The following is a 13,595-nucleotide window of genomic DNA, read 5'->3' as shown; positions in this document are numbered from 1 at the left end:
CCGTGCTGTCCAAGAGCCCCATGCATGGCAGTTGCTCCAGGTGTTGTTCGAGAGTCACACTGCAGTGCAGCAACGGGTGGATGCATGCATCGACATTCTGTGTCCCTTGTGGCCGTTTGAAGTGACGGCTGTCGGCTACCCCCGCGCAACTGGAGGTGTAAGGAAACCTCCTTCGGCGTAGGTCTAACCATAAAAGCCGACACGACCGGCTATCCCTCCATTATGAAAGTCTCAGCTTCTTGACTCCGATCTTTGTAGGGACGGCATCGATTTTCGTTTCGAGAAATTTGCCAGCCCGCGCCTCCTGGAGCCAAGCGACTTCGATGCGGGCTACGTGGTGACGCACGAAATCGACTAACCCTTTTGCCTGCGGGGCATCTTCCCGCAGTCCGATGCTAGAAACCCGGGGTATCCCGAGCGCCGCACTCAGGCGGTCCTCACAAGCCTTGGAAAACCCAACCAGCCTGACGGCCTTGTCCGCCGGCTGGGATTGAGCAGCAAGAGCTACCATCTGGGGGAAGTGAGAGTGGAATGTCGATGGTTGGCCAGAACGGGCCACGAAGACCACGGCATAGGGCCTGGCGTCGATTTTGTGCTCCTCGCCACCGAGACCCGAGGGTGCGGTTTCTGATGTTAGGTTGCGTTTGTCCTGGCTAGACATGGCCTGCAGCTCGCGGGAGATTTGGGAGAGCCCTACATCGACATAGGCGGACAGTTCTGGTGTGGGGGGTAAATCGGAGATTCGTGATGTTCCCTCAGGGTTCTCTAGACTACCTGCTTTCTTGGCCCGTTTTCGTTTTCCCTTGGATGGGGGAATGAAAGATTTACGGTGAACGCCTAGGGGAGCCAGTAGTCTACAAGGTGCATTGTCAGAGTGGCCGTTTCAGTCAGAGGGGAGAGGTGCATTAAAATGAGACTCACTGGCATAGAAGCTCTAGGATGGCATCTTGGTCCTCCTGATTTATTCGAGGCCTTGCATGCGAGTCAGCAGGCAATCTTCACATGAAGATACGGAGCTCAGTCAGGTTTTGCTCACCATTCGACGGCCGAGTAAGGCGTATCGAGGGTGTGCACGACCCTCTTCCGCTCCATCGAAACACCGTCACCACTTGTGAGCTAGTCGAGCTCTTTTACCCCGATATCGAATTTGGGACCAATTATGGTTGTGATGACGACTTTGAAGAGCTGCAGTGATGATGCGTTCGACGAAAAAAGAGCGACAGGGGGAGAATGGAAGGCGCCGTGCGATCCGGGACTGGGACCCACAGAATTAGCTGCTCGGCACGAATCGAGATCTTTGTCTGAGATTTTAAACATACACCGGTGTCAACATAGTCTCGCTTTCGAGAATTTATCTTTAGAGCTAACATTATGTTGGTTGCTGTATACATACAAGGATGGAAACTTTGTTTATGGTATACGATATTTGTGGTGGACCTAGGGCCTCCGCTAATTCTGCCTGGAGCAAACGGGCCTCGGGAACGAGAGTGTCTACCCGGGCTGCTGGATATGCGCGGATCGGGTCATTCTATCCAATGCTGTGGTGCTCAAATGACTACTGTGTAAATTTTGTGTACCTACTACAGTATACATACAGATAGTTAGAGTACTTCGTCCTTAGTAAAGCTTCCTCCTAGTTGCTGTGCTCTGCCATATCTGTCTATCGTCTCAAACAGGGTCATCCCAAAGAACAATTATCGGGCCTAGACTGTGTTTTTTGTTTTTCTCTCCTGCTTTCTTATCCGATCAATCAGGTTGAGACATTGCGCAAAGAGAGAAGCGTAAAATATCGGCCGGTGCCCGATTTGTGTTACTGACATTGTCTCGTCGGTGAAGCAGCCCAGTGCAAGCAGGTTTATATGGTCACCCCACCCCCACCATCGCGTCATTGGATGCTTTTGTAGCTCCCGTCTGCTCCACGCCCCGCAGCCGCGCAGCCCCTCCTCGTTCGTTTCTTTCCGTCATTCATTCCATCCTTTGCCGTTGCGGGACCCCAAGCTCCCGAGGAACCTTACCTCCAAGCCTCCACCCAAAGGCAGGTTTTCTTAAATTCGGATCTTAAGAACATCTTTTGTTTTCTGCCCCAACACCGGCATTAGGTTATTTGTTTCCTTTACGAATTTGGCTACCAACTGTGCACTGTTGGCTACCAGCGGCAGGTATGTGTTGATTCCGGGGTTTCCATCTCTTTTTCGCGGCTCTCCATTCCCCGCGTCTGCCTGTTCCAGGCCTCCCCTCTCTGAACCCAGAAGCCACAAACCACCGAGAGCTTGGTTGTCACCTTGTCTCTCCCGGTCACTGAGGTACATCGACCGTGCTCCCAAACCTCCCCAACCGAGCTCACCCGCACCCCACTCCCCACACCCACAAACATCCGACCATACAACCCCCCCAGCATCGAGGACAGAGGCTTGAGCAGAAGAAGAGAACATCCGCGAACATACAAACATCAGAAGAGCTTCAGCGAGCCTGTCGTACTACTTCCATTCGCCGGCAAGCAGCTGCTTGCTCTCTCTTTGTCTTCCATCGGCAACTTGCTTTCTAGTCAAGTTGCCTTTCTTGATTACAACTTTTCCTAGGTAGGCAACACGTCCACTGCCCGGAGATCCCTAAAACCGGGGCCCCAAACCTTTGGGTGGCTTTGGTTGCCGTGTCTGCCTCTTCCCCCCAGCACAACCTGTTTAATCCAAAAGCATCCACCCCCACCTTCTCGGGCCTGCACCTATCACAAAACACCACCACATGCTCACAACTGCACGATCTAGAAGCTGCCACCAAGCTTCCCGAGCGGAGCTCACCCGTCTGCGGAGCTGAAGCCGCCTTCCCCATAGTCATCTCTTGCGCCAGCCCGATGGCTCAAGCTTCGACAGCCGACCCGTCGAGTGATCGTGCTGTCTCTTCCGAGCCTTGCTCGACTCGCCCCAATCCCTTTGACGACGATAACGAGCTCTCCTCCAGGAAGCGACGTCGCACATCCCTAGCAAGCGACTCTCGAAGCCGATCGGTTGAGACCCTTCGCTCTTCCCCTAGCCCACCCGTTGCGGGCACTTCGGCCATCGATTCGAGAAGCGATTCTGCCATGAAGATTGACTCGGACCTCGCCATACCCGCCACCCCCGAGCGGCAACAACCCGCCGCCGAACCTACCTCTGTCTCTAACCCACGATCTAGCCGCGTCACAATAAACGTACGAACACCGTTACAGTTACAGACCCTCGAGGCGATTCCTTCGTCCCCCCCATCGCCCTCGCCCATGCACAGGCGTCGTACCCCGCCGCCTGCCGCATCTCAAACACATGCCGTCAACACAACCGCGAATGAAGTAGACCCCGCCATGCCGGCTAACGGTACGGCATCCGATGTTGCGATATCGTCGAGCTCGGATAGCGGGAGTCCGCCGGTTGAAATCATCTCTATGGTCGTAGAAGATGACGCCGAATTCGATGACAATGACTCTATCACGATGTTGGATGACTCTGGCCGGTTACTTGAGTACGACCCGTCCGCATCATTCCCATTTCACGACAGCGCAGAATCCTATATGGAAACTGTGATCCGGTTGTTGCCATTCTTGCCAACCCGTAAGAGCAGCCCCCTCCCCCTACAACCTATCTCATTGACCAATTCCCGGGTAATTCTGACACGTAACACCCTAGACGAGCAAGTACCTCGCGCATTCATCGAGTGGATAGACAAGTATCTCATCTTTGTCAAGACTGCGCCTCTCCCCGCCGTCGAAGATTCCACCTTCATGCATCGAGATATGTGGCAAGCTGTGCCCCAACTGGTTCTCCACATGGTGTCTCGGAAGTGAGTTTGATGTACGAATGCACATATTCGTAATAAAACTGACTTTGATCACAGGGCCCTACCCCCGGGCTAAAGATATAAGGCACGAGATTTTTGGTTTTTTCAGGTCCTTTGCGCAGTTGGCAGCCTTCTTCATCGAGATGGATCTCCGAGCCCTGCGAAGTCAAACCATGACCGACGAGGCGCGCGTCCAAGCGCTCGCTTCACCACCTTACATCCACGCACTTGGAGCCCTCGCGCGCCGGGAAGAGGTGTCAATACACAGTTCACAACTCTCGCGCAACGGGGACGATGATTGGAGCTACGTCGCTGAGATGATGATGATCGTGGACGCATTTCAAAACTTTCCGACAGTCCAAGGAGGGTCCCTCTTCCTTATTCGGCAGCTAGCCACGCCCGAGCTCGAGCTTGCGTCCCAGTTCCCTCGGCCGATCACTGATCACCTCGGTAATCTATGCCTGGTAGCGGGGAACATCATGAAGTACACGTTCCGCAGGGCACAATACTCCACCGGCCAGCAAGTCAGTGAACCTGCGAAGCGCGCCATCGCTCGCATGTATACCTTCTTCACGACCATGGCCGGCATGCTTTCGGACATGATCGACAAGAACCTCAACCAGCTCTCGTCCGAGGGTGCGGCAAACCTTATCGAGGGACTGACAGAGATATACCAGACCTGCCTAGCCACGGGTGGCATCGTCCCTTCGGCTGTCATCGACCGTCATCTTCAGGACCGACCGGCCGTCGCTCCACATTTTGTGCCGGAGGCAATTTCATACCATTGGAAGTTCACGCACTTTGTCAAGCTCATTAGATCCGGCCAAATGCAGTTACGCGTTATGGCGGTGAGTACCATGTGCAGCGATCTCGTTGCTTTGTACCGCAAGAACGCCGACCCGCCTGGAGAGGAGGCCACACTCTCTCTGTTGCGCTACGTTGCGGACTTCCTTCTGAGTACGGGGCTGGTGAACTACATCTTGGGCCCGACGTGTCATCCGGAAATCACCCTTGAGAGTAGCAATGTCATCGGCTTTCTGGTCGTCTCGACCACATATTCGCGAGCGCACACCGACGCCTTGTGGCAGACAGTCACGTCGACACAAGACCCCCGGGTATCGGACGCTCTTATCCGAATGATTGGTCGCATCGCCAACCTGTTCCCGCAGGAATCGCTGATGTATTTCCTGGATAAGTTAAATACGGTTCCCGTCGAGGTCTTTGGCTCAACCATGCGAGAGTTCTGCGACCAGGTCCTCAAACAGATTCTCACTCGCTTCCCAGAGAGTCTGCTCACCGATTCCGCCCCGTTCAACCTGTTCATCCGCCTCATCCGCCAATCCTCGGGGTTGGGGCCACAGTCACCGGTTGCGTATCCCGACCTTCAGCAGTTCGCGATACAGAAGTTTGACAGCGTTCTGAACCACGGCCCTGGCCAGGAGGGCCGCTGGAAGATCTACCGCGACTGCTTGAGTGACATCGCGCAGCAGTCCCCATCCACGATAGGGAGCCTCTGGGTTCTTAAGATGACGATCCGGTTTCATCATGCCCGGGACTTGCACGAGTTGGCTTCTGAGCACGACCTGACCAAACTCCTGATCGAAGAGCTCGCTGCTACTATCCCCGTGGCGAAAGCGGCTGGCTTTCCCTGCCGTCATCAGTGGGGCACAGAACGTTCCTCGAAAGGAACTTCTAACGTCACTGATATACCAGGAATCCACGGCAATCACGCAAGAACTCGGACCGAAACTGTGGGGCCTCCTGGTTGGTTCGGGAGCGGCGTGCCAGGAGGACCGGGATGCCGCGTGGCAAATCCTGACCATTGCGATGAAGCGAAGCTTAGGTCGGAACCCTTTCGCGTCGGTCTGCTTTGCCGAGTATCTCCTAGCCCTGGACCCCGAGCTTTTCTGCCAGGGTGCTCTTGACTTTGTCCGCGAGGGTGTGATGCCGCTCGTGAACGACCCCGCTAGCATTGTTCTCGACGATGAGGAGAACTCTAAAAATGCTGGAATCGAAATGCTGTGGCGGATTGCTCTTACTGCCCCGACGGGAACAGTCGAGAAACGGGCTATCCACACCCTGGTCAGCGATGTTTACCTCGAGAGTCGGTCCATCCAGTCGTTCCCACCTCATAGGGCCAGAAAAGTACATCTGGCCCTTGCTGACCGGTGCCTCGGGCAACTCTCGTCGGCAGCTGCGAGGCTAAAGACCTTTGCCGATGGCACCACTAGCGGGGACGACGACTCCATGGTTATCATTGCCACGGACCGACAAATCCAAGAGCAAGAACTATTGTTTGTCCGCTCCCTGGCGGTCTTAAGAGAGTTCCACCAGGCCCACCAGGCCAAGCCGCAGTTTTCCACGCCGGACATGAGATCGCTCATCCCCAACTCGCCGAAAGAAATGGAGGGAGAGTCTGCAGGACTCAAGTATCAGTCGTTTGATGGTGACAAACAGACCACGGTTATGCCCCTCGACATCGGCAAGGGCAACACGGCTGCAGCGTTGCTTGCGAGGCTGCGGGAGGCTACCGGCTTCGAGTGCTACCGGATTTACTACCGGGGGAGGCCGTTTCTTCCCCTGGAAAGTGATATCTGCAAGTCCCTGGACGATCTACAAATTCACAACGGCCTTATTCTGGTCAAGAGAGAGACCGAGGCCCCTACTTCACCAAGGGTTCCCCAAGGTGCATCTTCAGTCGAGGTTGAGATCTTGAACCACTTCGATGAATTGTGGGAATACCTATCGATGGATGAAAAGCTCGCTCGTGAGGTAAGAACCCCGGGGATTCCCCAGGTGCTCAAACGGCAACACTAACCATCGGTAGATATACGGGTTTTTGGCCAAGCTCCCCGTCGATAAAAATCTACTCGAGGCAATTAGCAACCCCTCGGTTTCCTACCTCCACACATTTCCTCTCGCGCAGCCATTTAAGTCGCTCTATGCCGTCCATGCTCTTCAAGAGTATCTCGGCTCCTGGCGGCCAAGATCCGCGGCTGTAGGGGAGCCGAGTCGAACCGACGATGACAGTCCACGTATGGCCTCCTTGGCCCGAGCCATGTCCCTCGTCGTCCCAGCAATCTCGGACCCTCAGGTTGTGGCCCAATGTCCGACCCGGGAACTGCAAATCGAACTTGGTTCTGCTCTCGTAGCCTTGCTTGTTTCCCTTCTCAAATGTACTTAACGCGTTTGGTTCTCTTTTTTTATGACTCCCATTTTACTGACCTGCTATGGGGCGCTCAGGTTCCGAACTTCCGGCATCCACGGCCCAGTCTCTTGACGCTCCCCTCCTGGATCGTCTTCTTGCGATTCTCTCAGTGGCTACTGCCTCTAGTCCTCAAAAGGGCGCCATCAAACACATAGCCCTGTGTCTCCAGAGCATTCTGGAGAGTTGTTGCGTGAGCGACGGCTTTTTGGCGACGTTCGCCGCCCACCCAGACGTTCCCCATGTTCTTGAAGACCTCCTCCTCAACGATTTGCGGGCCACTGTCCGGCGAACAACGGCGGTCCTCATTCGAGAAAAAACGGGCGCAGTGGCAGAGAATGAGAGGTAACCATGGCCCTGTGGTTTCTTCCTATTTAGCATGAACTAATGTCTTGTGTCAGCTTTGCGGAAAAACGGTCAACGGCAGTTGCTAAACTGAGAGAGTTCTTCTGGCCTCTCATCTCGCGCCTGGTCAGGCCAGCGATCACAGGCACTGGAAACTCAGAGGAGATACTTGAACTATGTTCCGACATGCTCAGCACCCTAGAAGAAACGCAGATCAGAATGCTGGATCTCAAGCAACTGTCAAATGACTGGTTCGACCTGCTTGTCAAGTATACTGCGTCCGAGGTACGCTCGGTGTTCTCTAGCGCGCACATCGTCACCTTTTTCTAACTGTTTTTATCCAGGATCTCACCAAGCCCAACAAAGTTGACTATGTTGCGGCCGGCCTAGTTCGGCTCCTGCATGACATTTCGTGCAGTCGCAGCGGGCGAGCCGGTCGGGACATACTTCCAGCGAGGTTGGTATTTTTCACGCTCTATCTGTAAACGATACAGATATACTGATGTTTCCCTAGGGGTACCGCTCAAAAAATCTTTTGGAAGCACCTATTCCCGCACCGTGAGGAGGTGACGAGAGAAGTCGGTCGTAGTCGGCCCATTGGCTGCCCCCAAACCCGGGGCCGGCTAATGGAAATTATCTTCAGGCTAGTCAAAGATGACCCTACGCAATACCTGTGGCTCGTCGACGATATGCATGACTTGGTTCCGGTTTTTCCGACCCAAGATGGTGGTGAGTTACGCCGCCCAGAAACTACCTCAAAAGGGACACACAACTGACCTTCCAGACGTTTATTCCTATGAGCTCCCTCAGCAGTTTGAGAGATCTAAAGCAATCAGAGCGCCCTGTGGCTATCCTGGCGTCCGCAACCTGTCAAACACTTGCTACTTCAACTCGCTGATAACCCAGCTGTTCATGAATGTGGACTTCCGCGAGTTCATGCTCGGTGCCACCGTTCAAGACCGCACATACAACCAGCAGTTACTTTTCCAGACACAGAAGTTATTCGCGTTTCTGCAGGATAGCGTCCGGCCTTTCATCAATCCCGAGGACTTTGTTCTTGGCATCAAGACCTACGAAGACACTCAGATCGACGTCGTCGTCCAGATGGATGTTGATGAGTTCTACAATTTGCTTTTTGACCGGTGGGAGGGCCAGTTTTTGACGGCTGAGGAGAAGAACCGCTTTCGTTCCTTCTACGGGGGCCAACTTGTCCAACAAGTCCGCTCCCAGGAATGCGAACACGTATCTGAACGGCTCGAGCCTTTCTCGGCAATCCAGTGCGATATCAAAGGGAAATGCACATTGCAAGAAAGCTTGCAGGCCTACGTCGACGGCGAAATTATGGAAGGCGGTATGTGCCGTGATTAACGTGACGGAGGGTGGCTTGTGTCGATACTAACAGAGCACAGATAACAAGTACAAATGCTCTACCTGCGATCGTCATGTCGACGCTGTCAAGAGGTCCGTGGACACATTACCTCACTTTATACCCTCGTTACTAACCGTCGGGAACAGAGCCTGCCTGAAGGATATTCCAGACAATCTCATCTGTCATCTAAAGCGCTTTGACTTCAACCTGCGGACCATGCAGCGGAGCAAGATCAATGATTACTTCGCCTTCCCCGACAAGATCGACATGCGGCCGTACACCATCGATCACCTCAGCAATCCTGGCGAAGACGAAGACATCTTCGAGCTTGTTGGCGTCCTTGTTCATACCGGAACGGCGGAATCAGGCCATTATTACTCATACATCAGGGAGCGCCCGACCGACACCGACGCCCAAACTTGGGTCGAATTCAACGACGAGACGGTCACCCCGTGGGATCCCGCCTCGATGGCAAACTCATGCTTTGGAGGCACAGATTTCCAGCCCCAGTTCCAGTCAAGCAATGCGGTCTTTGAAAAGCAGTATAGCGCCTACATGTTGTTCTACCAGAGGTCATCGGCTCGGACCAAGAATCAGGTGGTGCCGCAGCCGCCCCAGGAGCGCTCGATTCCTCTTGCCGTGAAGATGCCCAAGGACATCCAACAGTTTATCAAGGAGGAGAATGCCTGGCTGCTCCGGAGGCATTGCCTGTTTGACCCGTCCCAAATCCAGTTTGTGTGCTTGATCCTCTCTAATGTGCGGAGCCTGCATTCGGATGGGTGCTCTTCGGACCATGCCCTAGAGACGCAGGCAATCTTCATGGCTCTTGGCCACCTGGACCAAGTTGCGTCACGGACGAAGGATGTCCCCGACTTTTACACGCTTCTGGGCAGCATCCAGACCATGTGTGAGAGCTGCTGTCGCTGCAGCATCGCAGTGCACGACTACTTCAGCAGGTGCGTCTTCGCTCTCCGCATGTTGATGCAGAGGAACGCGGACGAGGATGTTCGTCAGGCGACAGTCAACTTCATGATTCACGTTCTCCGGTCGATCAAGGCACATGCCCCGTTGCAATACGGTCTTCCGCCCCTCGAAATGGATGACGAGGGCGATTCGGATGAGTTCGACCCGCGGGAATCGGTCATAGTGGGGGTGATCGAAAACCTCGAGCACCTGTGGCTGAACTTCCACATGAACGTGCGTTCGTGGCATGAAGTTTTTGATTTCATGCTGTCCTTCGTCAAGATGGGCCGTCACGAACTGGCGGCTTTCTTGGGGCACCACCACTTCTTCAAGTGGCTGATATGGATCGTGTGGGCAGAAACAGAGACCGAGCCGTATCTCTCGCCGCAGTTCGTTAGACTGGTTTCTTCCATTGCTAAGAGACCGTCTAACCGGCCACCGTCCTACGAAACGATCATTGCCCTCCTGGACTTTTTGCTGTCAAACATCCGGTTTTCGTACACGGCCGATGGCCGCCCCACGGGTGCAGCAGACGCTCGAGAGCGGGTGAGGTTCAGGACGGATCCGGACCAGCCATTCGATCTCACCATAGAGGAAGGCGAGATTCTCCATCGGTCGGGCACCGATAAGGTCAATACCTTTGCGGACAGGCTTATTTCGATTGCCCAGAACCCAGCAGCAACCCACTCGATCATCACAACCCTGATTAAAGAGAGCGACGAGATGGAGAGTAGCATCTTTCGCACGTTTCTCTTCCGGATATCTGGGCAGGTAAGCCCGGTCGCCGTCTCGCCGTATCTGCGTGTGGCCGGAGCGACGTTCTGTCGTGCCGCAAGTGACGCAGACTTGGTCAATAATTTGGTCAAGCACACGTCACATCAATGCATGTCGTTGCAGAACGCCGAGGGCAAGGCGTTCCTGGACTTCATGCGGGAGACGTTTGACGGACCGCGAGAGAGGACGGGGGAGACGGCGCACCAAATTGTCATGGCTGGCCTCGACAATGTGCCTGACTGGGCACCCGGCTTGCTCGCCTACTTCGACATGTCGGTCGTTGATGGAACTGAGACTTTCCTGCACGAAAAGATATTCCGGTACCGCACTTTCCGGCCCTCCGGCAGCGAGGACACGGAAGAGGCGCGGGAATTGACCGAGAAGATGCGGCTAACGGCCAGGGCCCTGGGGGTAAGGTGTCTATACTATCTTCGGGATAATTACGTGGTCCGCAATGCGGAGGTGACGGAGCGCGCAGTTGGGGGCTTGCAGCGAGTGATCAAGCAGTGCGGCAGATACTTTAATCTGAAGGAGCCAGCGGAAGATAGCGAGGCCCCGGGCTTCATGCAGCTCAACCATGGTAAGCGGCCATTTTATGCTCACCTTCTCACACACGGCAGGGCTTACACGTGGAATAGACGTCTTTGATGCACTGAACGGGCTCATGGTAGTGGACGACTTAGAGGAGGATGGCTCGGGTATGTATTATAGCGACGAGTCAAGCGTCGCATCAAGCAACACGGCCGGCTGATACCGGGTCTCTGCAGACTGGGCAAATTCATCCGTGGGCTCCGGGCAACTCGACGGATTTGAAGACGCCGTCACGCACGAACTGCGGGGTGGGGAAGAGTAGAGAAGGAGACGGCAGGGCATAATGACACCACGAGATTATGACCACGGCCATGGCAAGTGGCCCGGCGGATGCTCCTCCACCAAACGGGGGAAGCAATTTTACGGGATGCATTTGGTGCGACGATAATAGCACGAAAACGAAACGGAAGGTGTCATTTGCCTATGGATCAGCGGCGGCGTCAGAGCGGAAAATCAAGGGGCATCAAGCATTCACAATCTGCATTTCCCAAAATTACCAGCACGGACGGCGCGAGACTTTGGGACGGATAGAGGAACGGGTTGGGAACCGGTCTGGTCTGGTCGGGGTCGGGCGGGTCACTGTATTGTTTTTTATTAGATTGCACATTGCACTTGTCTGGAAGGGGGAGTCTCCATAGAGGACCGGCTTCCATGCATGACAGGCGTGGCTGGGTGGGACATTGGGTTTTTATTGCTGGTATTTTGGGGATTTTTCTGCTTCGGTTTTCCAGCTTGTGAGCCTGGGCTGGATTTCTTTTCTCGAGGGAGTCGGGTAACTAGAGAGAGGGTCTCAACAACATTACGGGTCAAAAACCAGAACATTACTCTTTTCAGTTGGGACTTTTGACGAGGCCTGACTATTTTTGACACGGGCGGGATAAGGTATTGTGATTGAGAGCAAAGTACATACGAGTAGTTACAGGGTACCTAATGGCACACTAGACTTCGATGAGGCTCGGGCTGCTCTAGCGCAAGACGCCCGAGACAGGTCACCACGAGGCCGGGTGTGACTTCCGGGGATGGGAGGGTCTGTCTCTGTCGATTAGTTAAACTGATTCGAAAGATCAGAAGCTGCATCCACACATCACATCTCAGATCAGAAAAACCAATCACATTTCGAGAAGAGGCGTTGGGACTTGCATTCTCAAAATAGCTGTGCCTCTTTCTTGTTGCGAATGTCGTTGGTTCCCGACAAGTCCAGAGAACCTTGTCTCCCCCAGTTTATTAGACGCCCGGACTGGATTGGCTGGCTGGGGAGTTCCGAGAGAGAACCTGGCTTGCCTGGGAGCTTAAACCTGCTTCGTCGAATCACGCTAAAAGGTCCCGAATTGGCCTGTGCTCCGCTACCCCGCATGAGATGAGAGGTCAAGACTGAGTGGGCGGGTCCCCTGAAATAGTTCTGGCCTGGCCAGAGAGGCATGGGGTTAGCCGCCGAGGCTGCTTCCTTCGCTTCCTTTTTTCTTCAATTGTTCTTTGATTTGTTAGGTGAGAGGTGGCGTGTTTTTGGCGGGCGGAGGGATGGTCTTGTGTTTTCTACGCTTCTGCCTGTATTTTTGGGCTGATTGTTGGGTGATAATGCTGGGCTATGGCCGAGGTCTACAATTGTTTTGTTTGCAAGCGCAGAAAGGTTCTTAAATAAACTTCTTAATGGAAGCATTGGCATCTTAAACCAAACACGCATTTTGTTGTTGTTGGTCTGGGGCCTTTGACAAAGGCGCATCTTCAGCCGACCCCAACACATGGCCCATGCGGGGCGGGGCCGGTCGGCTGGCCGCCCACCCAGAAGCCTCGCTTTGCCGACCTCACCCCTGCCAACTGCAACGCTATTGCAGTGGCTTCTTTCCTTCCCGAGACCTCATCACAAATCACACGACGTGCATGACGCCCTCGTTGTCAAGGGAGAGAAAACATGGCCAACGGCACCGCGTGCTCACCGCACCACGCACACCATGCACCATGCACTACGCGGGATGACTGTCGTGATGAGATGCTATTTATTATTTTGCACCGACCCGTCATGGCGGGAAACTGCTGGTGCTACGACCTGAAACGAGGGCACAATTAGGTTGCCTGATGCTGGGAGAGTTGTTGCTTGTTTCATCTTTTCTTCGCACCTACTTTGACTATCTCATCGCGTCTGGTTGTTAGCCGCCCATTTTTTTTTTATCGGCCCCAATCCCAGTCCCCGTCCCTGTCGTCACCATACCCCTTTCATTCCGGGTGCCCGTTGTTTCGTTCTTTGTTTGGAAACATTGTTTGCGTTTCCCGATCGGGTCTTGAAACAGGGCCTCGCATGCGAGATGCCAGATGCGCAGGAACCTTCTTTTATAATCTGCATGTCCGTCTTGTTTTGCATCTCGAAGGATTCCGTTTGAGGTTTGAAGAAGACGGTCAGCCACCGCCGCCATCATCAGTCAACTGGGTCAGCCTTACCGCAGACCCTATCTTGGCTAGGTACTTAGAGTACCGGCCAGCCTCTTCTCTCTAGACCTATCACTCCTTCTCTTTCTGAGCCGGGCACTCAACAACAAAGTCGGCATC

General features: G+C 54.2%; 2 protein-coding genes across 2 annotated transcripts; one reads left to right on the top strand and one right to left on the bottom strand.

The window, feature by feature from the left end:
* Nucleotides 1–220: 220 nt before the first annotated feature.
* CHGG_02920 (uncharacterized protein) lies at nucleotides 221–1,092 on the bottom strand (the record flags this gene model as incomplete). The annotated part of the gene is made up of 3 exons (XM_001229435.1): nucleotides 221–837; nucleotides 922–932; nucleotides 1,037–1,092. The coding sequence occupies 3 exons, from the start codon at nucleotides 1,090–1,092 to the stop codon at nucleotides 221–223; spliced, it is 684 nt and encodes a 227-aa protein (XP_001229436.1).
* Nucleotides 1,093–2,851: 1,759 nt separating this feature from the next.
* On the top strand, nucleotides 2,852–11,316 carry CHGG_02919 (uncharacterized protein; the record flags this gene model as incomplete). The annotated part of the gene is made up of 14 exons (XM_001229434.1): nucleotides 2,852–3,187; nucleotides 3,662–3,810; nucleotides 3,917–5,504; nucleotides 5,641–6,579; nucleotides 6,635–6,983; nucleotides 7,051–7,357; nucleotides 7,414–7,642; nucleotides 7,702–7,814; nucleotides 7,872–8,086; nucleotides 8,142–8,708; nucleotides 8,896–10,460; nucleotides 10,587–11,043; nucleotides 11,135–11,161; nucleotides 11,231–11,316. The coding sequence occupies 14 exons, from the start codon at nucleotides 2,852–2,854 to the stop codon at nucleotides 11,314–11,316; spliced, it is 6,927 nt and encodes a 2,308-aa protein (XP_001229435.1).
* Nucleotides 11,317–13,595: the final 2,279 nt, after the last annotated feature.

This window comes from Chaetomium globosum, genomic scaffold (assembly GCF_000143365.1).
Source record: "Chaetomium globosum CBS 148.51 scaffold_2 genomic scaffold, whole genome shotgun sequence".
In the NCBI taxonomy this organism is placed as follows: Eukaryota; Fungi; Ascomycota; class Sordariomycetes; order Sordariales; family Chaetomiaceae; genus Chaetomium; species Chaetomium globosum.
This window is presented reverse-complemented; position numbering and strand designations above follow the sequence as displayed.